At 45.7% G+C, this 26777-nt stretch overlaps 2 protein-coding genes across 2 annotated transcripts in view; one reads left to right on the top strand and one right to left on the bottom strand.

Moving 5' to 3' along the window:
• Nucleotides 1-367: 367 nt before the first annotated feature.
• LOC135564267 (keratin-associated protein 4-6-like) lies at nucleotides 368-1458 on the bottom strand. Its single transcript, XM_065008534.1, has 2 exons — nucleotides 1420-1458; nucleotides 368-1324 (listed from the first exon to the last, which is right to left on the bottom strand). The coding sequence occupies exons 1-2, from the start codon at nucleotides 1456-1458 to the stop codon at nucleotides 368-370; spliced, it is 996 nt and encodes a 331-aa protein (XP_064864606.1).
• A 22681-nt stretch (nucleotides 1459-24139) lies between these two features.
• The window catches only part of LOC115123447 (gamma-aminobutyric acid receptor subunit gamma-3), a 428918-nt gene continuing 426280 nt past the window's right edge, over nucleotides 24140-26777 (top strand). The window contains exon 1 of the mRNA XM_065009375.1: nucleotides 24140-24192. Coding sequence (XP_064865447.1) covers nucleotides 24140-24192 — 53 coding nt within the window. The remainder of the gene's footprint in view (nucleotides 24193-26777) is intronic.

Consider the following 26777-nt stretch of genomic DNA (forward strand, 5'->3'; position numbering starts at 1 on the left):
AAGACAGGGGAACCCATCTCAACATGACAGAGAGTAAGACAGGGGAACCGATTTCAAAACAAAAATGTTACTCTTCTACAGACACAGACTATTTAATATTTTCACCAGCGGGAATGGTAAAGGGAATGGTAAAGGGAATGGTAAAGGGAATGGTAAAGGTCGAAACCCATCTGTTAAAATCAATAAATGACAAACTGGATATACTTGAATTAGTTAGTAAGGATAGAAAAGAGTTGAAGGCCTCAGGATGAGTGATGAAAAAACTGCAACATTGGAGAAAGACACATACAAGCTAAAAGGGACAGTCATTACGATAGAAACGGACGTTAATGAACTTAAAAATGTGGACATCGTTCTGAGAGAAGCCTTACTGGACATACAGACTAGATCCAGGAGAGAGAATCTGGTACCTACAGGTATCCAAGAGAAAGAAGGGGAAGTCCCTGAATCTGTAGTTAGAGAGTTCCTCCTTACAGCGCTCCTCCTTACAGAGATCCTCCTTACAGAGTTCCTCCTTACAGAGATCCTCCTTACAGAGATCCTCCTTACAGAGTTCCTCCTTACATCGTTCCTCCTTACAGAGATCCTCCTTACAGAGTTCCTCCTTACAGAGTTCCTCCTTACATCGTTCCTCCTTACAGAGATCCTCCTTACAGAGTTCCTCCTTACAGAGATCCTCCTTACAGAGTTCCTCCTTACAGAGTTCCTCCTTACAGAGAACCTCCTTACATCGTTCCTCATTACAGAGATCCTCCTTACATCGTTCCTCCTTACAGCGCTCCTCCTTACAGAGTTCCTCCTTACAGAGATCCTCCTTACAGAGTTCCTCCTTACAGAGTTCCTCCTTACAGAGATCCTCCTTACAGCGCTCCTCCTTACAGCGTTCCTCCTTACAGAGATCCTCCTTACAGAGTTCCTCCTTACAGAGTTCCTCCTTACAGAGATCCTCCTTACAGCGCTCCTCCTTACAGCGTTCCTCCTTACAGAGATCCTCCTTACAGCGCTCCTCCTTACAGCGTTCCTCCTTACAGAGTTCCTCTTTACAGAGTTCCTCCTTACAGAGAACCTCCTTACATCGTTCCTCCTTACAGAGATCCTCCTTACATTGTTCCTCCTTACAGCGCTCCTCCTTACAGAGTTCCTCCTTACAGAGATCCTCCTTACAGAGTTCCTCCTTACAGCGCTCCTCCTTACAGAGTTCCTCCTTACATCGTTCCTCCTTACAGCGCTCCTCCTTACAGAGTTCCTCCTTACAGAGTTCCTCCTTACAGCGCTCCTCCTTACAGAGGTCCTCCTTACATCGTTCCTCCTTACAGTGCTCCTCCTTACAGAGTTCCTCCTTACATCATTCCTCCTTACAGCGCTCCTCCTTACAGAGTTCCTCCTTACAGAGTTCCTCCTTACATCGTTCCTCCTTACAGAGATCCTCCTTACAGAGATCCTCCTTACAGAGGTCATCCTTACAGAGATCCTCCTTACAGAGTTCCTCCTTACATCGTTCCTCCTTACAGAGATCCTCCTTACAGAGTTCCTCCAGCGGTCTGTATGCAGCCAAAATGCAGTCAGAGACCTAGAGCAGCACCGCCCCCTCAACATTCTGAGCCTGCTTGGCAGGGTTGGTCCTACAAAGCCAAAGCCCCCTAAAGGGACAGCATACTATTCAAGGAAATTCTCCCCACCCAGGCAACACTGGCTGCAGTAACCCATGGGGAGGGGACCCATCTCCCTGTCTCCCAACCCCATCTCCCCACCCAGGCAACACTGGCTGCAGTAACCCATGGGGAGGGGACCCATCTCCCTGTCTCCCCACCCCATCTCCCCACCCAGGCAACACTGGCTGCAGTAACCCATGGGGAGGGGACCCATCTCCCTGTCTCCCCACCCCATCTCCCCACCCAGGCAACACTGGCTGCAGTAACCAGAGGGAGGGGACCCATCTCCCTGTCTCCCCACCCCATCTCCCCACCCAGGCAACACTGGCTGCAGTAACCAGAGGGAGGGGACCCATCTCCCTGTCTCCCCACCCCATCTCCCCACCAGGCAACACTGGCTGCAGTAACCCATGGGGAGGGGACCCATCTCCCTGTCTCCCCACCCCATCTCCCCACCCAGGCAACACTGGCTGCAGTAACCCATGGGGAGGGGACCCATCTCCCTGTCTCCCCACCCCATCTCCCCACCCAGGCAACACTAGCTGCAGTAACCAGAGGGAGGGGGCCATTCTCCCTGTCTCCCCACCCCATCTCCCCACCCAGGCAACACTGGCTGCAGTAACCAGAGGGAGGGGGCCCATCTCCCTGTCTCCCCACCCCATCTCCCCACCCAGGCAACACTGGCTGCAGTAACCAGAGGGAGGGGACCCATCTCCCTGTCTCCCCACCCCATCTCCCCACCCAGGCAACACTGGCTGCAGTAACCAGAGGGAGAGGGGTGTAATTGTTGTTTCCCGGGTGGCACAAAATCAAAGGTCTGACTGCATGGAGATGCTTGGGAATATGCTCAGTACGGGGGACCTTGTTGTGGGTGTTTCAGGGTCTATGGTCAGTACGGGGGACCTTGTTGTGGGTGTTTCAGGGTCTATGGTCAGTACGGGGGACCTTGTTGTGGGTGTTTCAGGGTCTATGGTCAGTACGGGGGACCTTGTTGTGGGTGTTTCAGGGTCTATGGTCAACCGTGTTGTGGGTGTTTCAGGGTCTATGGTCAACCGTGTTGTGGGTGTTTCAGGGTCTATGGTCAGTACGGGGGACCTTGTTGTGGGTGTTTCAGGGTCTATGGTCAGTACGGGAGACCTTGTTGTGGGTGTTTCAGGGTCTATGGTCAGTCGGGGACCTTGTTGTGGGTGTTTCAGGGTCTATGGTCAGTACGGGGGACCTTGTTGTGGGTGTTTCAGGGTCTATGGTCAGTTCAGGAGACCTTGTTGTGGGTGTTTCAGGGTCTATGGTCAGTACGGGGGACCTTGTTGTGGGTATTTCAGGGTCTATGGTCAACCGTGTTGTGGGTGTTTCAGGCTCTATGGTCAGTACGGGGGACCTTGTTGTGGGTATTTCAGGGTCTATGGTCAGTACGGGAGACCTTGTTGTGGGTGTTTCAGGGTCTATGCTCAGTACGGGGGACCTTGTTGTGGGTGTTTCAGGGTCTATGGTCAGTACGGGGACCTTGTTGTGGGTGTTTCAGGGTCTATGGGTACGGGGGACCTTGTTGAGGGTGTTTCAGGGTCTATGGTCAGTACGGGGGACCTTGTTGTGGGTGTTTCAGGGTCTATGGTCAGTACGGGGACCTTGTTGTGGGTGTTTCAGGGTCTATGGTCAGTACGGGGACCTTGTTGAGGGTATTTCAGGGTCTATGGTCAACTGTGTTGTGGGTGTTTCAGGCTCTATGGTCAGTACGGGGGACCTTGTTGTGGGTATTTCAGGGTCTATGGTCAGTACGGGAGACCTTGTTGTGGGTTTTTTAGGGTCTATGGTAGTACGGGGACCTTGTTGTGGGTGTTTCAGGGTCTATGCTCAGTACGGGGACCTTGTTGTGGGTGTTTCAGGGTCTATGGTCAGTACGGGGGACCTTGTTGTGGGTGTTTCAGGGTCTATGGTCAGTACGGGGGACCTTGTTGTGGGTGTTTCAGGGTCTATGGTCAGTACGGGGGACCTTGTTGTGGGTGTTTCAGGGTCTATGGTCAGTACGGGGACCTTGTTGTGGGTGTTTCAGGGTCTATGGTCAGTACGGGGGACCTTGTTGTGGGTGTTTCAGGGTCTATGTCAGTACGGGGGACCTTGTTGTGGGTGTTTCAGGGTCTATGGTCAGTACGGGGGACCTTGTTGTGGGTGTTTCAGGGTCTATGGTCAGTATGGGGGTGTTGTGGGTGTTTCAGGGTCTATGCTCAGTACGGGGGACCTTGTTGTGGGTGTTTCAGGGTCTATGGTCAGTACGGGGGACCTTGTTGTGGGTGTTTCAGGGTCTATGGTCAGTACGGGAGACCTTGTTGTGGGTGTTTCAGGGTCTATGGTCAGTACGGGGGACCTTGTTGTGGGTGTTTCAGGGTCTATGGTCAGTACGGGGAGACCTTGTTGTGGGTGTTTCAGGGTCTATGGTCACGGGGGACCTTGTTGTGGGTGTTTCAGGGTCTATGGTCAGTACGGGAGACCTTGTTGTGGGTATTTCAGGGTCTATGGTCAGTACGGGGGACCTTGTTGTGGGTGTTTCAGGGTCTATGGTCAGTACGGGGGACCTTGTTGAGGGTATTTCAGGGTCTATGGTCAACCGTGTTGTGGGTGTTTCAGGCTCTATGGTCAGTACGGGGGACCTTGTTGTGGGTATTTCAGGGTCTATTGTCAACCGTGTTGTGGGTGTTTCAGGCTCTATGGTCAGTACGGGGACCTTGTTGTGGGTATTTCAGGGTCTATGGTCAGTACGGGAGACCTTGTTGTGAGTTTTTTAGGGTCTATGGTAGTACGGGGGACCTTGTTGTGGGTGTTTCAGGGTCTATGCTCAGTACGGGGGACCTTGTTGTGGGTGTTTCAGGGTCTATGGTCAGTACGGGGGACCTTGTTGTGGGTGTTTCAGGGTCTATGGTCAGTACGGGGGACCTTGTTGTGGGTGTTTCAGGGTCTATGGTCAGTACGCGGGACCTTGTTGTGGGTATTTCAGGGTCTATGGTCAGTACGGGAGACCTTGTTGTGGGTGTTTCAGGGTCTATGGTCAGTACGGGAGACCTTGTTGTGGGTGTTTCAGGGTCTATGGTCAACCTTGTTGTGGGTGTTTCAGGGTCTATGCTCAGTACGGGGGACCGTGTTGTGGGTGTTTCAGGGTCTATAGTCAACCTTGTTGTGGGTGTTTCAGGGTCTATGGTCAGTACGGGGGACCTTGTTGTGGGTGTTTCAGGGTCTATGGTCAGTACGGGGGACCTTGTTGTGGGTGTTTCAGGGTCTATGGTCAGTACCGGGGACCTTGTTGTGGGTGTTTCAGGGTCTATGGTCAGTACGGGGGACCTTGTTGTGGGTGTTTCAGGGTCTATGGTCAGTACGGGGGACCTTGTTGTGGGTGTTTCAGGGTCTATGGTCAGTACGGGGGACCTTGTTGTGGGTGTTTCAGGGTCTATGCTCAGTACGGGGGACCTTGTTGTGGGTGTTTCAGGGTCTATGGTCAGTACGGGGACCTTGTTGTGGGTGTTTCAGGGTCTATGGTCAGTATGGGGGACCTTGTTGTGGGTGTTTCAGGGTCTATGCTCAGTACGGGGGACCTTGTTGTGGGTGTTTCAGGGTCTATAGTCAGTACGGGGGACCTTGTTGTGGGTGTTTCAGGGTCTATGGTCAGTACGGGGACCTTGTTGTGGGTGTTTCAGGGTCTATGGTCAGTACGGGGGACCTTGTTGTGGGTGTTTCAGGGTCTATGGTCAGTACGGGAGACCTTGTTGTGGGTGTTTCAGGGTCTATGGTCAGTACGGGGGACCTTGTTGTGGGTATTTCAGGGTCTATGGTCAACCGTGTTGTGGGTGTTTCAGGCTCTATGGTCAGTACGGGGGACCTTGTTGTGGGTATTTCAGGGTCTATGGTCAGTATGGGAGACCTTGTTGTGGGTGTTTCAGGGTCTATGCTCAGTACGGGGGACCTTGTTGTGGGTGTTTCAGGGTCTATAGTCAGTACGGGGGACCTTGTTGTGGGTGTTTCAGGGTCTATGGTCAGTACGGGGGACCTTGTTGTGGGTGTTTCAGGGTCTATGGTCAGTACGGGGGACCTTGTTGTGGGTGTTTCAGGGTCTATGGTCAGTACAGGAGACCTTGTTGTGGGTGTTTCAGGGTCTATGGTCAGTACGGGGGACCTTGTTGTGGGTATTTCAGGGTCTATGGTCAACCGTGTTGTGGGTGTTTCAGGCTCTATGGTCAGTACGGGGGACCTTGTTGTGGGTATTTCAGGGTCTATGGTCAGTACGGGAGACCTTGTTGTGGGTGTTTCAGGGTCTATGCTCAGTACGGGGGACCTTGTTGTGGGTGTTTCAGGGTCTATAGTCAGTACGGGGGACCTTGTTGTGGGTGTTTCAGGGTCTATGGTCAGTACGGGGGACCTTGTTGTGGGTGTTTCAGGGTCTATGGTCAGTACGGGGGACCTTGTTGTGGGTGTTTCAGGGTCTATGGTCAGTACGGGAGACCTTGTTGTGGGTATTTCAGGGTCTATGGTCAGTACGGGGGACCTTGTTGTGGGTGTTTCAGGGTCTATGGTCAGTACGGGGGACCTTGTTGAGGGTATTTCAGGGTCTATGGTCAACCGTGTTGTGGGTGTTTCAGGCTCTATGGTCAGTACGGGGGACCTTGTTGTGGGTATTTCAGGGTCTATGGTCAGTACGGGAGACCTTGTTGTGGGTTTTTTAGGGTATATGGTAGTACGGGGGACCTTGTTGTGGGTGTTTCAGGGTCTATGCTCAGTACGGGGGACCTTGTTGTGGGTGTTTCAGGGTCTATGGTCAGTACGGGGACCTTGTTGTGGGTGTTTCAGGGTCTATGGTCAGTACGGGGGACCTTGTTGAGGGTATTTCAGGGTCTATGGTCAACCGTGTTGTGGGTGTTTCAGGCTCTATGGTCAGTACGGGGACCTTGTTGTGGGTATTTCAGGGTCTATGGTCAGTACGGGAGACCTTGTTGTGGGTTTTTTAGGGTATATGGTAGTACGGGGGACCTTGTTGTGGGTGTTTCAGGGTCTATGCTCAGTACGGGGGACCTTGTTGTGGGTGTTTCAGGGTCTATGGTCAGTACGGGGGACCTTGTTGTGGGTGTTTCAGGGTCTATGGTCAGTACGGGGGACCTTGTTGTGGGTGTTTCAGGGTCTATGGTCAGTACGGGGGACCTTGTTGTGGGTGTTTCAGGGTCTATGCTCAGTACGGGGGACCTTGTTGTGGGTGTTTCAGGGTCTATGGTCAGTACGGGGGACCTTGTTGTGGGTGTTTCAGGGTCTATGGTCAGTATGGGGGACCTTGTTGTGGGTGTTTCAGGGTCTATGCTCAGTACGGGGGACCTTGTTGTGGGTGTTTCAGGGTCTATAGTCAGTACGGGGGACCTTGTTGTGGGTGTTTCAGGGTCTATGGTCAGTACGGGGGACCTTGTTGTGGGTGTTTCAGGGTCTATGGTCAGTACGGGGGACCTTGTTGTGGGTGTTTCAGGGTCTATGGTCAGTACGGGGGACCTTGTTGTGGGTATTTCAGGGTCTATGGTCAACCGTGTTGTGGGTGTTTCAGGCTCTATGGTCAGTACGGGGACCTTGTTGTGGGTATTTCAGGGTCTATGGTCAGTACGGGAGACCTTGTTGTGGGTTTTTTAGGGTCTATGGTAGTACGGGGGACCTTGTTGTGGGTGTTTCAGGGTCTATGCTCAGTACGGGGGACCTTGTTGTGGGTGTTTCAGGGTCTATGGTCAGTACGGGGGACCTTGTTGTGGGTGTTTCAGGGTCTATGGTCAGTACGGGGGACCTTGTTGTGGGTGTTTCAGGGTCTATGGTCAGTACGCGGGACCTTGTTGTGGGTATTTCAGGGTCTATGGTCAGTACGGGAGACCTTGTTGTGGGTGTTTCAGGGTCTTTGGTCAGTACGGGAGACCTTGTTGTGGGTGTTTCAGGGTCTATGGTCAACCTTGTTGTGGGTGTTTCAGGGTCTATGCTCAGTACGGGGGACCGTGTTGTGGGTGTTTCAGCGTCTATAGTCAACCTTGTTGTGGGTGTTTCAGGGTCTATGCTCAGTACGGGGGACCTTGTTGTGGGTGTTTCAGGCTCTATGGTCAGTACAGGGGACCTTGTTGTGGGTGTTTCAGGGTCTATGGTCAGTATGGGGGACCTTGTTGTGGGTGTTTCAGGGTCTATGCTCAGTACGGGGGACCGTGTTGTGGGTGTTTCAGGGTCTATGGTCAGTATGGGGGACCTTGTTGTGGGTGTTTCAGGGTCTATGGTCAGTACGGGGGACCTTGTTGTGGGTGTTTCAGGGTCTAAGGTCAGTACGGGGGACCTTGTTGTGGGTGTTTCAGGGTCTATGGTCAGTACGGGAGACCTTGTTGTGGGTGTTTCAGGGTCTATGGTCAGTACGGGGGACCTTGTTGTGGGTATTTCAGGGTCTATGGTCAACCGTGTTGTGGGTGTTTCAGGCTCTATGGTCAGTACGGGGGACCTTGTTGTGGGTATTTCAGGGTCTATGGTCAGTACGGGAGACCTTGTTGTGGGTGTTTCAGGGTCTATGCTCAGTACGGGGGACCTTGTTGTGGGTGTTTCAGGGTCTATGGTCAGTACGGGGGACCTTGTTGTGGGTGTTTCAGGGTCTATGGTCAGTACGGGGGACCTTGTTGTGGGTGTTTCAGGGTCTATGGTCAGTACGGGGGACCTTGTTGTGGGTATTTCAGGGTCTATGGTCAACCGTGTTGTGGGTGTTTCAGGCTCTATGGTCAGTACGGGGACCTTGTTGTGGGTATTTCAGGGTCTATGGTCAGTACGGGAGACCTTGTTGTGGGTTTTTTAGGGTCTATGGTAGTACGGGGGACCTTGTTGTGGGTGTTTCAGGGTCTATGCTCAGTACGGGGGACCTTGTTGTGGGTGTTTCAGGGTCTATGGTCAGTACGGGGGACCTTGTTGTGGGTGTTTCAGGGTCTATGGTCAGTACGGGGGACCTTGTTGTGGGTGTTTCAGGGTCTATGGTCAGTACGCGGGACCTTGTTGTGGGTATTTCAGGGTCTATGGTCAGTACGGGAGACCTTGTTGTGGGTGTTTCAGGGTCTATGGTCAGTATGGGAGACCTTGTTGTGGGTGTTTCAGGGTCTATGCTCAGTACGGGGGACCTTGTTGTGGGTATTTCAGGGTCTATGGTCAACCGTGTTGTGGGTGTTTCAGGCTCTATGGTCAGTACGGGGGACCTTGTTGTGGGTATTTCAGGGTCTATGGTCAGTACGGGAGACCTTGTTGTGGGTGTTTCAGGGTCTATGCTCAGTACGGGGGACCTTGTTGTGGGTGTTTCAGGGTCTATGGTCAGTACGGGGGACCTTGTTGTGGGTGTTTCAGGGTCTATGGTCAGTACGGGGGACCTTGTTGTGGGTGTTATAGGGTCTATGGTCAGTACGGGGGACCTTGTTGTGGGTATTTCAGGGTCTATGGTCAACCGTGTTGTGGGTGTTTCAGGCTCTATGGTCAGTACGGGGACCTTGTTGTGGGTATTTCAGGGTCTATGGTCAGTACGGGAGACCTTGTTGTGGGTTTTTTAGGGTCTATGGTAGTACGGGGGACCTTGTTGTGGGTGTTTCAGGGTCTATGCTCAGTACGGGGGACCTTGTTGTGGGTGTTTCAGGGTCTATGGTCAGTACGGGGGACCTTGTTGTGGGTGTTTCAGGGTCTATGGTCAGTACGGGGGACCTTGTTGTGGGTGTTTCAGGGTCTATGGTCAGTACGCGGGACCTTGTTGTGGGTATTTCAGGGTCTATGGTCAGTACGGGAGACCTTGTTGTGGGTGTTTCAGGGTCTATGGTCAGTACGGGAGACCTTGTTGTGGGTGTTTCAGGGTCTATGGTCAACCTTGTTGTGGGTGTTTCAGGGTCTATGCTCAGTACGGGGGACCGTGTTGTGGGTGTTTCAGGGTCTATAGTCAACCTTGTTGTGGGTGTTTCAGGGTCTATGCTCAGTACGGGGGACCTTGTTGTGGGTGTTTCAGGGTCTATGCTCAGTACGGGGGACCGTGTTGTGGGTGTTTCAGGGTCTATGGTCAGTACAGGGGACCTTGTTGTGGGTGTTTCAGGGTCTATGGTCAGTATGGGGGACCTTGTTGTGGGTGTTTCAGGGTCTATGCTCAGTACGGGGGACCGTGTTGTGGGTGTTTCAGGGTCTATGGTCAGTATGGGGGACCTTGTTGTGGGTGTTTCAGGGTCTATGGTCAGTACGGGGGACCTTGTTGTGGGTGTTTCAGGGTCTATGGTCAGTACGGGGGACCTTGTTGTGGGTGTTTCAGGGTCTATGGTCAGTACGGGAGACCTTGTTGTGGGTGTTTCAGGGTCTATGGTCAGTACGGGGGACCTTGTTGTGGGTATTTCAGGGTCTATGGTCAACCGTGTTGTGGGTGTTTCAGGCTCTATGGTCAGTACGGGGGACCTTGTTGTGGGTATTTCAGGGTCTATGGTCAGTACGGGAGACCTTGTTGTGGGTGTTTCAGGGTCTATGCTCAGTACGGGGGACCTTGTTGTGGGTGTTTCAGGGTCTATGGTCAGTACGGGGACCTTGTTGTGGGTATTTCAGGGTCTATGGTCAGTACGGGGGACCTTGTTGTGGGTGTTTCAGGGTCTATGGTCAGTACGGGGGACCTTGTTGTGGGTATTTCAGGGTCTATGGTCAACCGTGTTGTGGGTGTTTCAGGTCTATGGTCAGTCAGGGTCTATGGGGGACCTTGTTGTGGGTATTTCAGGGTCTATGGTCAGTACGGGAGACCTTGTTGTGGGTTTTTAGGGTCTATGGTAGTACGGGGGACCTTGTTGTGGGTGTTTCAGGGTCTATGCTCAGTACGGGGGACCTTGTTGTGGGTGTTTCAGGGTCTATGGTCAGTACGGGGGACCTTGTTGTGGGTGTTTCAGGGTCTATGGTCAGTACGGGGGACCTTGTTGTGGGTGTTTCAGGGTCTATGGTCAGTACGGGGGACCTTGTTGTGGGTGTTTCAGGGTCTATGCTCAGTACGGGGGACCTTGTTGTGGGTGTTTCAGGGTCTATGGTCAGTACGGGGGACCTTGTTGTGGGTGTTTCAGGGTCTATGGTCAGTATGGGGGACCTTGTTGTGGGTGTTTCAGGGTCTATGCTCAGTACGGGGGACCTTGTTGTGGGTGTTTCAGGGTCTATAGTCAGTACGGGGGACCTTGTTGTGGGTGTTTCAGGGTCTATGGTCAGTACGGGGGACCTTGTTGTGGGTGTTTCAGGGTCTATGGTCAGTACGGGGGACCTTGTTGTGGGTGTTTCAGGGTCTATGGTCAGTACGGGGGACCTTGTTGTGGGTATTTCAGGGTCTATGGTCAACCGTGTTGTGGGTGTTTCAGGCTCTATGGTCAGTACGGGGGACCTTGTTGTGGGTATTTCAGGGTCTATGGTCAGTACGGGAGACCTTGTTGTGGGTTTTTAGGGTCTATGGTAGTACGGGGGGACCTTGTTGTGGGTGTTTCAGGGTCTATGCTCAGTACGGGGGACCTTGTTGTGGGTGTTTCAGGGTCTATGGTCAGTACGGGGGACCTTGTTGTGGGTGTTTCAGGGTCTATGGTCAGTACGGGGGACCTTGTTGTGGGTGTTTCAGGGTCTATGGTCAGTACGCGGGACCTTGTTGTGGGTATTTCAGGGTCTATGGTCAGTACGGGAGACCTTGTTGTGGGTGTTTCAGGGTCTATGGTCAGTACGGGAGACCTTGTTGTGGGTGTTTCAGGGTCTATGGTCAACCTTGTTGTGGGTGTTTCAGGGTCTATGCTCAGTACGGGGGACCGTGTTGTGGGTGTTTCAGGGTCTATAGTCAACCTTGTTGTGGGTGTTTCAGGGTCTATGCTCAGTACGGGGGACCTTGTTGTGGGTGTTTCAGGCTCTATGGTCAGTACAGGGGACCTTGTTGTGGGTGTTTCAGGGTCTATGGTCAGTATGGGGGACCTTGTTGTGGGTGTTTCAGGGTCTATGCTCAGTACGGGGGACCGTGTTGTGGGTGTTTCAGGGTCTATGGTCAGTATGGGGGACCTTGTTGTGGGTGTTTCAGGGTCTATGGTCAGTACGGGGGACCTTGTTGTGGGTGTTTCAGGGTCTATGGTCAGTACGGGGGACCTTGTTGTGGGTGTTTCAGGGTCTATGGTCAGTACGGGGGACCTTGTTGTGGGTGTTTCAGGGGAAGGGGTTATATCTGACCATCATCATCTAGGACATGACAATGGTTCATAAAATCTCCCCATTTCTGCCCATTGTTTCTGCTCAGTATTGCAGGCCTTCTCATACAGCTGGAACTGTATATGCATTCGCAAATCAAGACCTTTCTTGAGTTGGGCTCTGGGATGGTGCAACTGTTGAGAATGTGAGTCTATGGTTGTTGTGGGAGAAAGGGGTTGAGTGTGTATGAGTGTGTGTGAGTGTGTGTGTGTGTGTATCCCACCACTGTTGCGAAGGAGTAAAAGATGTTAGGTACAATGTAGGATGATTCACAATAATTGTTTGCTAATATAATAATTTCTTGCAATAATGTAATTTTAGTCATGGCAAGAGAAGTAAAATACTTTGCATAAATTGCCTACATTACTACAAATATGAATAGTTAATTATGTAAAATAAGATTTATAAACAGGATTTTATTTTTTTATGTCTCTGTATAATACAAATGGAGGTGAGGGCGATGGAAATGCATTTGGCGGTTGATCTCCTTCTGTTCTGTATGTGTTCTCTTTTCCAAGGATGAATCAATCCCAGTCTCTTCAAGGCTGGTGGTCTGCCGGGCATTGGGATGACAACCCAGCTCGGGTGGAATAGTGGGGACCAATTGGAGGTTTTAATTAGTAGCAATGCAAATATCATGGTACAGCTATATAGACACTCCAACATCACGTTACTTTTTAATGGTACGTTTACAAACATATATTATGATGAATAGAATTGAAACTTCTGTCTCATTATGATAAATGGTGAAATAAGTATAGCCAGTTCTAATTGTAATGGTTTATCAGATAATAAGAAAAGACGATCAGTATTTACCTGGCTAAAAGAAAAGGAATATAATATCTATTGTTTACAGGAAAGATGAAGTTAGATGAAGTTTTGTGGAAAAAGGTGTCACACCCTGACCATAGTTTGCTTTGTATGTTTCTATGTTTTGTTTGGTCAGGGTGTGATCTGAGTGGGCATTCTATGTTGTGTGTCTAGTTTGTCTGTTTCTGTGTTTGGGCCTGATATGGTCCTCAATCAGAGGCAGGTGTTAGTCATTGTCTCTGATTGGGAACCATATTTAGGTAGCCTGTTTGGTGTTGGGTTTTGTGGGTGATTGTCTCTGATTGGGAACCATATTTAGGTAGCCTGTTTGGTGTTGGGTTTTGTGGGTGATTGTCTCTGATTGGGAACCATATTTAGGTAGCCTGTTTGGTGTTGGGTTTTGTGGGTGATTGTCTCTGATTGGGAACCATATTTAGGTAGCGTGTTGGGTTTTGTGGGTGGTTGTCTCTGATTGGGAACCATATTTAGGTAGCCTGTTGGGTTTTGTGGGTGGTTGTCTCTGATTGGGAACCATATTTAGGTAGCCTGTTTGGTGTTGGGTTTTGTGGGTGATTGTTCCTGTCTTTGTATTTGTTGCACCAGATTGGGGTTGTTTCGGTTTTTCACGTTTCTTATTTTGTATTATACATTGTTCAAGTTATCATCTTTATTAAAGATGTATAAAAATAACCACGCTGCGTTTTGGTCCGCCTCTCCTTCCCAGAAAGAATTCCGTGACAAAACGACTAGGGGGGTATAAAGACTTTCAGAAGGGGTCGATTTATTATTTTAAATATGTTATTGGACAATAAACAGATAGGGGTTATTATTAACCTATACGGTCAACATAATGATGAGCTTCTTTGAAATTATATAGAAGAATTTATCAACCCTACAAGCAACACTAGGCTCTATTATTATGGTGGGAGATTTTAATACGGTCTTAAATACCTCAATGGACCTGAAAGGAAATCACACTACAAACTATCACCCTGAGGCTCTTAAGGAAATCATGAATGTCATGGATATATTGGAATTAGTGGATATATGGAAGCTTAATTAAATACCCTGACCTAGTGAGATATACATGGCAGTGGTTTAATACCCTGACCTAGTGAGATATACATGGAGGTTTAATATCCTGACTTAGTGAGATATACATGGCAGAGGCTTAACTTCGGTATCGGTGTCCCTTCCACGGGAAGGTTGAGCTAACGTAGGCTAATGTGATTAGCATGAGGTTGAGCTAACGTAGGCTAATGTGATTAGCATGAGGTTGAGCTAACGTAGGCTAATGTGATTAGCATGAGGTTGAGCTAACGTAGGCTAATGTGATTAGCATGAGGTTGAGCTAACGTAGGCTAATGTGATTAGCATGAGGTTGTAAGTAACAAGAACATTTCCCAGGACATAGACATATCTGGTATTGGAAGAAAACTTAAATTCTTGTTAATCTAACTACAGTGAATGAATACCATGCTATTGTTTGAGGAGAGTGCATCATTTTGAACATAAAAAATTATTAATGAACAAATTAGGCACATTTGGGCAGTCTTGACACAAAATTTTAAACAGAAGTCAAATGGTTCATTGGATCAGTCTAAAACTTTGCACATACACTGATGCCATCTAGTGGCCAGAATCTAAATTGCACCTGGGCTGGTATAATACATTATAGCCTTGCATTTCAAAGATGATGTGACAAACAAAATAAAAAGAACGGTTTGTATTTTTCTTTCTATCATCTTTTACCAGATCTACTGTGTTATATTCTACTACATTCCTTTCACATAAATTTCAAAGTCTTTCCTTTCAAATGGTACCAAGAAAATGCATGCCCTTGATATACATATCCTCAGGCTTCAGGGCCTGAGCTACATGAGCATGTCCTTGCTATGCATATCCTCAGGCTTCAGGGCCTGAGCTACATGAGCATGTCCTTGCTATGCATATCCTCAGGCTTCAGGGCCTGAGCTACGGGCAGTTAGATTTGGATAAGTCTGTCACGCCCTGACCTTAGTTGTCTTTGTTTTCTTTATTATTTTGGTTAGGTCAGGGTGTGACGAGGGTGGTAAGCCCACCTATAATTTAGCCCAAACAACTACCTCTTTCCCAACTGTATTTCATTTATTTATTTATTTTGCTCCTTTGCACCCCATTATTTTTATTTCTACTTTGCACATTCTTCCATTGCAAAACTACCATTTCAGTGTTTTACTTGCTATATTGTATTTACTTTGCCACCATGGCCTTTTTTGCCTTTACCTCCCTTCTCACCTCATTTGCTCACATTGTATATAGACTTGTTTATACTGTATTATTGACTGTATGTTTGTTTTACTCCATGTGTAACTCTGTGTCGTTGTATCTGTCGAACTGCTTTGCTTTATCTTGGCCAGGTCGCAATTGGAAATGAGAACTTGTTCTCAACTTGCCTACCTGGTTAAATAAAGGTGAAATAAATAAATAAAATGTGTGTTTTTGTCTTCTCTGGCGTTTTTGTATATCTATGGGGTTTTGGTATTGTCTAGTTAAATGTAGGTCTATGGTGGCCTGAATTGGTTCCCAATCAAAGGCAGCTGTTTATCGTTGTCTCTGATTGGGGATCCTATTTAGGTTGCCATTTGCCATTTTGGTTTTTGGGTTATTGTCAATGTGTTTGTCAGCACTCGGTTTATATAGCGTCGCGTTTAGTGTTCTTCCTTGAAGAATGTCAATGTCATCAATACGACGGACAATGTCATTAAGGGTGAACATTTTGAAAAAGGGGCTAATCCTTAAGAGTTTCTCTCTGGCACCAAAAGTTTTAAAAATGTTGATAGGGGTGTAGTGGAAATTTCCTGTATTTACCAAATCAGACAGAATACGGTCGGATCATCACATAATATAATATATATATATACTCTTACAGAATTTCCACGTGGGCGAGGATATTTAATTAAATCAAAGTCTACTGGATGATAAGTTATTTATAACTGATGTATAGAAATGTCTGCTCTACCCAACATTTCAACCAACTAATTGCAGCATTACCACAAAAAGGGAAGAGGCAGGTAGAAGGGGGAAAAAGTAAGGAACTTGTATGTCATTAAAAACCATTAATGGTTAAAGAAACGTGTGATAAATAAAAACATAAACCAGTTTCATTTAAGGACCATAAAATTGACAGCTGTGCCATATAAATAGCAAAATAGTTGGGAAGAGATTTTCCATGTACAGATTCCATGGCACATAGTTAATGAATTGACACGCAAAACAACGGCCAATTCAAAACTTCACATTTTTCCATTTAAATTATTATGCAAAATTCTTGCAACCAATAGAATCTTATATATATGGGGATACAATCCTTCCCAGCTCTGCAGATTGTGCTGTGAGGAGGCAGAGTCATTAGATCAATTGATCCTGGACTTCCTGATGGGTAAGTTGTGTTAGTTAACCTGGTTACCCCCAGGTGGTAAGATCTGCCACACTGATCCTTAACACTGGGGCCCCTCAGGGATGTGTACTTAGTCCCCTGCTGTACTCCCTGTTCACCCCCGACTGCATGGCCAAACACAACTCCAACACCATTAAGTTTGCCGACAACACAACAGTGGTTGTAGGGAGGAGGTCAGAGAACTGGCAGTGTGGTGCAAGGACAACAACATCTCCATGTATGTATGTATGTATGTGTGTGTGTGTGTGTGTGTGTGTGTGTGTGTGTGTGTGTGTGTGTGTGTGTGTGTGTGTGTGTGTGTGTCTGTGTGTTTATGTATTGCACATATACAGTTGAAGTCAGAAGTTTACATAAAATTAGGTTGGAGTCATTAAAACGGGTTTTTCAACCACTCCACAAACTATAGTTTTGGCAAGTCAGTTAGGACATCTACTTTTTGCATGACACTATTCATTTTTTCCAACAATTGTTTACAGACAGATTATTTCACTTTTAATTCACTGTATAACAATTCCAGTGGGTTAGAAGTTTACATACACTAAGTTTACTGTGCCTTTAAACAGCTTGGAAAATTCCAGAAAATGATGTCATGAATAGAAGCTTCTAATAGTGTAATTGACATAATCAAATAAAATAAGATAAAATTGATCAATTGGAGGTGTACCTGTGGATGTATTTCAAGGCCTACCTTCAAACTCAGTGCCTCTTTGCTTGACATCATGGGAATTTCAAAAGAAATCAGCCAAGACCTCAGAAAACAATTTCCAAATGGCTGAAGGTACCACGTTCATCTGTACAAACAATAATACTCAAGTATAAACACCATGGGACCACGCAGCCGTCATACTGCTCAGGAAGGAGACGCTTTCTGTCTCCTAGAGATGAACGTACTTTGGTGCAAAAAGTGCAAATCAATCCCAGAACAACAGCAAAGGACCTTGTGAAGATGCTGGAGGAAACAGGTACAAAAGTAGGTACAAAAGTATCTATATCCACAGTAAAACGAGCCCTATCGACATAACCTGAAAGGCCGCTCAGCAAGGAAGAAGCCACTGCTCCAAAACCGCCATAAAACCACCAGACTACGGTTTGCAACTGCATATGGGGACAAAGATGGTACTTTTTGGTCCTCTGGTCTGAGGAAAGAAAAATAGAACTGTCTGGCCATAATGACCATCGTTATGTTTGGAGGATAAAGGGTGAGGCTTGCAAACTGAAGAACACCATCCCAACCATGAAGCACAGGGGTGGCAGCATCATGTTGTGGGGGTGCTTTGCTGCAGGAGGGACTGGTGCACTTCACAAAATAGATGGCAACATGAGGAAGGGAAATTATGTGGATATATTGGAGCAACATCTCAAGGTATCAGTCAGGAAGTTAAAGCTTGGTCGCAAATGGCCCCAAGCATACATCCAAGGTTGTGGCAAAATGGCTTAAGGACAACAAAGTCAAGGTATTGGAGTGGCCATCACAAAGCCCTGACCTCAATCCAATAGAAAGTTCATAGGCAGAACTGAAAAAGCTTGTGTGAGCAAGGAGGCCTAGACACCCGACTCAGTTACACCTGCTCTGTCAGGAGAATTGGGCCAAAATTCACCCAACTTATTTTGGGATGCTTGTGGAAGGCTACCTGAATCATTTCACCCAAGTTAAACAGTTTAAAGGCAATGCTACCAAATACTAATTGAGTGTATGTAAACTTCTGACCCACTGGGAATGTGATGAAATAAATAAAAGCTGAAATAAATCATTCTCTCTACGATTATTCTGACATTTCACATTCTTAAAATAAAGTGGTGATCCTAACTGACCTAAGAAAGGGATTTTTACTAGGATTAAATGTCAGGAATTGTGAAATACAGAGTTTAATGTAGTCGGCTAAGGTGTATGTAAACTTCCGACTTCAACTGTATCTGTTTTACTTTTTAGAAATGAAAGCACTTTGTCACCATTTTTTGTTGGTGATATATAGCGAATGTGCCCACTTTGGTAATGTCACGTTCGCTCTAGGCAACAAGCTGGCAGATACCGTGTGGGCAAAGCCTACATGATGATATTATAATGGACAAAAGAGCCAGGTTATTTTAATTTGTCCAACGGCAGCCCAGCATCTGTATGTAACCTTCCGACTTCAACCGTATATGTCTTAACCTCTTGCTTCTACTTGGGACGCTTGCGTCCCAACTAGAGCTCTGGAAATGCAAATGCGCTACGCTAAATGCTAATAGTATTAGTTAAAACTCAAAAAGTTCATTAAAATACACATGCAGGGTATCAAATTAAAGCTACACTCGTTGTGAATCCAGGCAACAAGTCAGATTTTTAAAATGCTTTTCGGCGACAGCATGAGAAGCTATTATCTGATAGCATGCACCAATACACTACAACACAAAAGCACAGCAGGGGACGTAAACAAAATAATTAGCATTTCGGCGTTACACAAACCGCACAATAAAATAGAAAACAGTCATTACCTTTCACCATCTTCTTTGTTGGCACTCCTAGATGTCCCATAAACACTATTGGGTCTTTATTTCGATTAAATCGGGCCATATAAAGCCAAGATATCGTTATATGTAGACTGTGTGATAAACGAAAAAAACAGCGATTTCACAACGTAACGTCATTTTTTTAAATTCAAAAAGTAGACGATAAACTTTCACAAAACACTTCGAAATACGTTTGTAATGCTACTTTAGGTATTAGTAAACGTTAATAAGCGATAAAAATCATCCTTAGGCGATGTAAAAATCATTAGCTGTCGTCTTGGAAAAAATTTCACGAGAGAGCTCTTCCGGAATGATCTGGGCGGAGACCGGAGGTAAGTGGTGCCCCTGTTTCGGTTCAACCAAGAATCAAAGATGATTCAATTCACAAGACTCTAGACAACATGGGGATGCTGTGGGAGTTGAATGCTCGGTCTTATCTAATTCGGCTCACTGTTAACAATTGCTGGAAGTGGCGCAAGGATATTTATTTCCATTTTCTGTGATCAGGTTTTCCTGCGCTTTCCGATGTAACGCACGTTATGTTATAGCCACAGTCATGATTTAACCAGTTTTAAAAACGTCCGAGGGTTTCCTATCCACACATTCTAACCATATGAACGTACTATATTCCTGGCATGAGTAGCAGGGCGCTGAAATGTTGCGCGATTTTTAACAAAATGTTCAAAAAAGTAGAGGGTCGACTTAAGAGGTTATTAACCAAAGATTCCACTACTCAAATATGCATTTCAGTAGGTTGTCAATGCAACAACTGTTGATAGACATAGCTGGTAAATCCGCTCCGTAAGATAGTCTAGCTAGCTACGTTTTCAGATACTGTATTATACGTTTCTAGTTATAGCTAACATTGAACCTGGTTGGTTAGCTACCTGTAGATTCATGCAGGGTAGTAAGGACAGAAAACACTCTAAAGTTTCCAAAACTGTCAAAATTCTGTCTGTGAGTATAACAGAACTGATATTGCAGGCGAAAACCCAACTACGAAAATCCAACCAGGAAGTGCCTCTTATTTTGAAAGCTCCCAGTTCCATTGCATGTCTTCGCTCCATTTAAAGGGATATCAACCAGATTCCTTTTCCTATGGCTTCCACATGGTGCGAACAGTCTTTAGACATAGTTTCAGCCTTTTATTCTGAAAAATGAGCGAGAACGATCACACCGCGTCAGTGGATGGCTGGGTGCCAGCAGAGTTTTGCATGCGCTTGGAGCAGGCATTTCTCTCCTATTGAAAAAGCTACGGTCGGGTTGAAATATTATTGATTATTGTAAAAACAACCTGAGGATTGATTATATAAAACGTTTGACATGTTTCTACAAACTTTAAGGATACTATTTGGAATTTTCGTCTGCCCTGTCGTGACGTCTTGAGCCTGTGGATTTCTGAACATAACGCGCCAACCAAATAGAGGTATTTTGGATATAAAAATAATCTTTATGGAACAAAAGGAACATTTATTGTGTAACTGGGAGTCTCGTGAGTGCAAACATCCGAAGACCATCAAAGGTAAGCGATTCATTTTATGGCTTTTCTGACTTTCGTGACCAATCTACTTTGCTGCTAGCTGTTTGTAATGTTTTGTCTGCTGAGAGAGATGTCCTTACATAAACGCTTGGTTTGCTTTCGCTGTAAAGCTTTTTTGAAATCTGACACGCCAGGTGGATTAACAACAAGCTAAACTGTGTTTTGCTCTATTGCACTTGTGATTTCATGAAAATAAAATATTTTTAGTAATTTCATTTGAATTTGGCGCTCTGCAATTCAGCGGATGTTGACGAAAATGATCCCGCTAATGGGATGGGTGCGCCAAGAAGTTAATGGGACTACAGTGACTGTGTTGCCATCAAAATCCAGGCTGTAATGAAGGGCTAGGCGTCCTGATAGAGGGACAACTTCGGGTGGATCTGGAGGGCTCGCAATTCAAACAAAATATCAACAAAATGATGGATATTAAAAATGTAAGTACGTACGAGTGTCTCATATCTGCTGAAAGCTTAAATTCTTGTTAATCGAACTGCACTGTCTGATTTACAGTAGCCATTACAGAGATAACATTTTTTTAACCTTTATTTAACTAGGCAAGTAAGTTAAGAATAAATTCTTATTTTCAATGAAGGCTTGATGACGGCTTAATTCCTCTGATTTGTCATCCAAAGGGTCCCAGCTACAACATGTAGTGTCGTTGATGACAAAAGGGTCCCAGCTATAACATGTAGTGTCGTTGATGACCAAAGGGTCCCAGCTACAACATGTAGTGTCGTTGATGACCAAAGGGTCCCAGCTACAACATGTAGTGTCGTTGATGACCAAAGGGTCCCAGCTATAACATGTAGTGTCGTTGATGACAAAAGGGTCCCAGCTACAACATGTAGTGTCGTTGATGACAAAAGGGTCCCAGCTATAACATGTAGTGTCGTTGATGACAAAAGGGTCCCAGCTATAACATGTAGTGTCGTTGTGTTCGATAAAATCCTTCCTTATATCCCAAAATGTCTGTTTAGTTGGTGCCATCGATTTGAGTAATCCACTCGTCTATGATTTCGACAATACTCCCAAGATCCTCTCTGTTATGGACAAAACTCCATCAACCCTCTCTGAAATGTATTGAACTCCATCAAACATCTCTGATATGTACTAAACTCCATCAAACATCTCTGAAATGGACTAAACTCCATCAAACATCTCTGATATGGACTAAACTCCATCAAACATCTCTGATATGTACTAAACTCCCCAAAATCCTCTCTGAAATGGACTAAACTCCATCAAACATCTCTGATATGTACTAAACTCCCCAAAATCCTCTCTGAAATGGACTAAACTCCATCAAACATCTCTGATATGTACTAAACTCCCCAAAATCCTCTCTGAAATGGACTAAACTCCATCAATCTTCTCTAATGTGGACTATTCTCCATCAAACCTCATGAATATGGAGGTCCTCTATCTTCTTGTTGACAAGAAACAGACAGGTGTGTAGCGATTAGCACCATTGTTTCTGTACAGCACTTTGAGATATCAGCTGATGTACGAAGGGCTATATAAATAAATTTGATTTGATGTGATTTAACGTTTCAAACTATATTTCTTACGGAGAGAAATGTGTTCAATAGGAAACCGATTTTAGGCTGTAATGAAAGTTAATGGGACTACAGTGACTGTTGCCATCAAAATCCAGGCTGTAATGAAAGTTAGTGGGACTACAGTGACTGTGTTGCCATCAAAATCCAGGCTGTAATGAAAGTTAATGGGACTACAGTGACTGTGTTGCCATCAAAATCCAGGCTGTAATGAAAGTTAATGCGTCCTTAGCAAGTTTGGTGGAGAAGGATGATCCAACAATTCACAGCTCAATGGTACTTCACTTTTCTATTGGTTTTCCCATTTCATTGTGTTTTTACTTAAGGGAGGAGTGGGGTATTGGAATAAGTGAGAGTTTAATATATTACTTTAGAGTTTACATTCTCTGTATTTAGGAGCATGACAGAGCACACACCAATTCCGTGTGTTGGTGTTTTTTTGTTTTTGATTGGATAGGTAGGTGGGGAGTCTCTCCCGTCTGCGTTTCTCTATTCAGCCAGTAGATGATGGTGTTCCTTACAGGGCTCCACACTCATGCATCAGTAGCCTACAGATTCAGAAGAATCCCCAGAAACAGCTACAGGAGGCTGCGCAGCCCGCCTGCCCGGATCTCACCTCTCTCTCTCTTTAGTTTATATGCTAGAACGTCACTGCGTGCTGGGGCAGCACGTTATCATTTGCTTTTGTATTATTGATAAGAGTGAAACTCCCTCGTATTCAAGGTTTCATTCAAAGAAAGTTCATTGTCAATATTGTCTCCGTGGAAAGAGAAAGCGTGGGTGCCGCTAACTCAGCCGGTTACCGCTAGTCTGGCTCAACCCTGCAACGTGCCGTCTCTAGAAGAGAGAGATAGTGGGTGTTAACTGTAAATGTGAACTTATTGTCCAAATATGATGACTCAACAATGGAAAGAGACAGCTTGACATCTGTCTGTCTGTCATTGTCATTTAAATTGGGCTCCCGAGCGGCGCAGTGGTCTAAGGCACTGCATCGCAGTGCTTGATGCGTCACTGCAGACACCCTGGTTCGAATTCAGGCTGTATCACAACAAGCCGCGAGTTGGAGTCCCATACGGCGGCACACAATTGGACCATTGTCGTCGGGGTTTTGCAGGTGTAGGCGGTCATTGCAATTAAGAATTTGTCCTTAAATTACTTGCCTAGTTAAACAAACAAAAAAATGAATGCATGAGGACAGACCAGCAGCCGCTGTCCATTTTCACATAATTATTGCGTTCTGGCGGGAGGTGAGGGCGACAAGTGCCCTACATATTCCATCAATAATAGCAATGAAAAAGTCCCTTAAAAATACCCTTGATATAGAAACTATTTTTGATCCATATGATGAGGTAAGTTAGCCTGTAAGTTGTTGTTCATATCCTACCCTTTGTCTTAGGGTGTAGCCGATATTGGAAACAGGAATTTAATTTACCAAAGATATTCATCTTTCAGTGCCAATTTCACCTTATAGCGGGATTTCTTATGTTCGTTATTAGGCAGACGTGAATGGATACATGTATACAGAGAGGGCTATGGAGCATTAGAGACACAGAGCGAGAGAGAGAGAGAGAGAGCGCGAGAGAGAGAGAGAGAGAGAGGAGAGAGAGAGAGCGCGAGAGAGAGAGAGCGCGAGAGAGAGAGAGGGAAGGGGGGCTCATCGAATGAATTGGGTCATATCCGAGCCACCGAGAGAGAGTTCGCTTCCCTTGCCTTGGCCGTCAGTAGGCCTATGTGTGTGTGTGTGTGTGTGTGTGTTGAGGGCAGATATTGAAGATGGCAGCCGCAAGTGGAGCAACTTTAAAGAGGAATAGGAAGAGATAGTCTATTATCTGAAACAATTCATTAACAATGCTGTGAAATTAATTTTTAAAACACCGGGCACCTGTCTATGGCGGATTTCGTATTTCACATTGGATTATTAACTTTCTCTTCGATTTAAGCGCGAAGCACACGTTGGTATATCTAGAGGAATAAATGACAATACCGGGGACGGTGTTTTTCTTTCCACTCTGTGTAGAGAAATAAATGACTATACCGGGGACGGTGTTTTTCTTTCCACTCTGTTTAGAGGAATAAAGGACTGTACCGGGGACGGTGTTTTTCTTTCCACTCTGTGTAGAGGAATCAATGACTATACCGGGGAGGGTGTTTTTCTTTCCACTCTGTTTAGAGGAATAAAGGACTATAGCGGGGTGTTTTTCTTTCCACTCTGTTTAGAGGAATAAAGGACTATAGCGGGGTGTTTTTCTTTCCACTCTGTGTAGAGGAATAAAGGACTATAGCGGGGTGTTTTTCTTTCCACTCTGTGTAGAGGAATAAAGGACTATAGCGGGTGTTTTTCTTTCCACTCTGTTTCCTCTCTGAGCGCACTGTTCTGTCTCTGTGACACTCACATTCAACTCGTAAGCATCTTAATTGAAACATGTCAGGCAAATTATTGGTCTACCTCTTACTTCTGACAGTCTTTCATGCCTGGTAAGTGGTGATATATGTTTGATGTAAAATGTGCTGTTGGGGTTCGGTGTTGATACCCCCTCAAATGTACTGTTGGGGTTAGGTGTTGATACCCCCTCAAATGTACTGTTGGGGTTAGGTGTTGATACCCCCTCAAATGTACTGTTGGGGTTAGGTGTTGATACCCCCTCAAATGTGCTGTTGGGGTTCAGTGTTGACATCCCCTCAAATGTGCTGTTGGGGTTCAGTGTTGACACCCCCTAAAATGTGCTGTTGGGGTTCAGTGTTGACACCCCCTCAAATGTGCTGTTGGGGTTCAGTGTTGACACCCCCTTAAATGTGCTGTTGGGGTTCAGTGTTGACACCCCCTCAAATGTGCTGTTGGGGTTCGGTGTTGACACCCCCTCAAATGTGCTGTTGGGGTTCGGTGTTGACACCCCCTCAAATGTGCTGTTGGGGTTCGGTGTTGACACCCCTCAAATGTGCTGTTGGGGTTCGGTGTTGACACCCCCTCAAATGTGCTGTTGGGGTTCGGTGTTGACACCCCCTCAAATGTGCTGTTGGGTTTCGGTGTTGACACCCCCTCAAATGTGCTGTTGGGGTTCGGTGTTGATTTCCCCTCAAATGTGCTGTTGGGGTTCGGTGTTGATACCCCCTCAAATGTGCTGTTGGGGTTCGGTGTTGATTCTCCCTCACATGTGTTTTTCTCCATGCAATATACAACAATTAAGTTGATCGATAGCATCATTCATTCTACAAGACTGGACTGATGTGACATGATATTTACTGAAACTGAATTAGAAATCGATTTGGAGATTTTAAGAATGTAGCTTTATTGTACAGCCAGTGAATTCTATTGAGCCCAAGCTGTGCAGCCAGCCAGCTGTGCATCTTTGGATCTAGTACATTCATATTCCCAAGTATTAATGTACCAGCCTTACCCTTTATATTGGTACTAATGTACCAGCCTTACCATTTACATTGGGATTAATGTACCAGCCTTACCCTTTATATTGGGATTAATGTACCAGCCTTACCCTTTATATTGGCATTAATGTACCAGCTATTGGTATTAATGTACCAGCCTTACCCTTTATATTGGTATTAATGTACCAGCCTTACCCTTTATATTGGTATTAATGTACCAGCCTTACCCTTTATATTGGTATTAATGTACCAGCCGTACCCTTTATATTGGTATTAATGTACCAGCCTTACCCTGTATATTGGTATTAATGTACCAGCCGTACCCTGTATATTGGTATTAATGTACCAGCTATTGGTATTAATGTACCAGCCTCACCCTTTATATTGGTATTAATGTACCAGCTATTGGTATTAATGTACCAGCCTCACCCTTTATATTGGTATTAATGTACCAGCCGTACCCTTTATATTGGTATTAATGTACCAGCCTTACCCTTTATATTGGTATTAATGTACCAGCCTTACCCTTTATATTGGTATTAATGTACCAGCCTTACCCTTTATATTGGTATTAATGTACCAGCCGTACCCTTTATATTGGTATTAATGTACCAGCCTTACCCTTTATATTGGTATTAATGTACCAGCCTTACCCTTTATATTGGGATTAATGTACCAGCCTTACCCTTTATATTGGGATTAATGTACCAGCTTTACCCTTTATATTGGGATTAATGTACCAGCCTTACCCTTTATATTGGTTTTAATGTACCAGCCTCACCCTTTATATTGGTATTAATGTACCAGCTATTGGTATTAATGTACCAGCCTTATCCTTTATATTGGTATTAATGTACCAGCTATTGGTATTAATGTACCAGCCTTACCCTTTATATTGGTATTAATGTACCAGCCGTACCCTTTATATTGGTATTAATGTACCAGCCTTACCCTTTATATTGGTATTAATGTACCAACCGTACCCTTTATATTGGTATTAATGTACCAGCCTTACCCTTTATATTGGTATTAATGTACCAGCCGTACCCTTTATATTGGTATTAATGTACCAGCCTTACCCTTTACATTGGGATTAATGTACCAGCTTTACCCTTTATATTGGTATTAATGTACCAGCCTTACCCTTTATATTGGTATTAATGTACCAGCCTTACCCTTTATATTGGTATTAATGTACCAGCCTTACCATTTCTATTGGTATTAATGTACCAGCCTTACCATTTCTATTGGCATTAATGTACCAGCCTTACCCTTTATATTGGTATTAATGTACCAGCCTTACCATTTCTATTGGTATTAATGTACCAGCCTTACCATTTCTTTTGGCATTAATGTACCAGCCTTACCCTTTATATTGGTATTAATGTACCAGCCTTACCCTTTATATTGGTATTAATGTACCAGCCTTACCCTTTATATTGGTATTAATGTACCAGCTATTGGTATTAATGTACCAGCCGTACCCTTTATATTGGTATTAATGTACCAGCCTTACCCTTTATATTGGTATTAATGTACCAGCCTTACCCTTTATATTGGTATTAATGTACCAGCCTTACCCTTTATATTGGTATTAATGTACCAGCCGTACCCTTTATATTGGTATTAATGTACCAGCCTTACCCTTTATATTGGTATTAATGTACCAGCCTTACCCT

This window comes from Oncorhynchus nerka, linkage group LG24, assembly GCF_034236695.1.
Source record: "Oncorhynchus nerka isolate Pitt River linkage group LG24, Oner_Uvic_2.0, whole genome shotgun sequence".
In the NCBI taxonomy this organism is placed as follows: domain Eukaryota; kingdom Metazoa; phylum Chordata; class Actinopteri; order Salmoniformes; family Salmonidae; genus Oncorhynchus; species Oncorhynchus nerka.

Coding starts and splice junctions, on each gene's coding strand:
- LOC135564267 (XM_065008534.1), bottom strand. CDS start 1,458: ATGACCTCTGTAAGGAGGATCTCTGTAAGGAGGATCTCT. Junction 1,325..1,419: donor TCTCTGTAAGGAGGATCTCT/GTAAGGAGGAAC, acceptor GAACTCTGTAAG/GAGGAGCACTGTAAGGAGGA.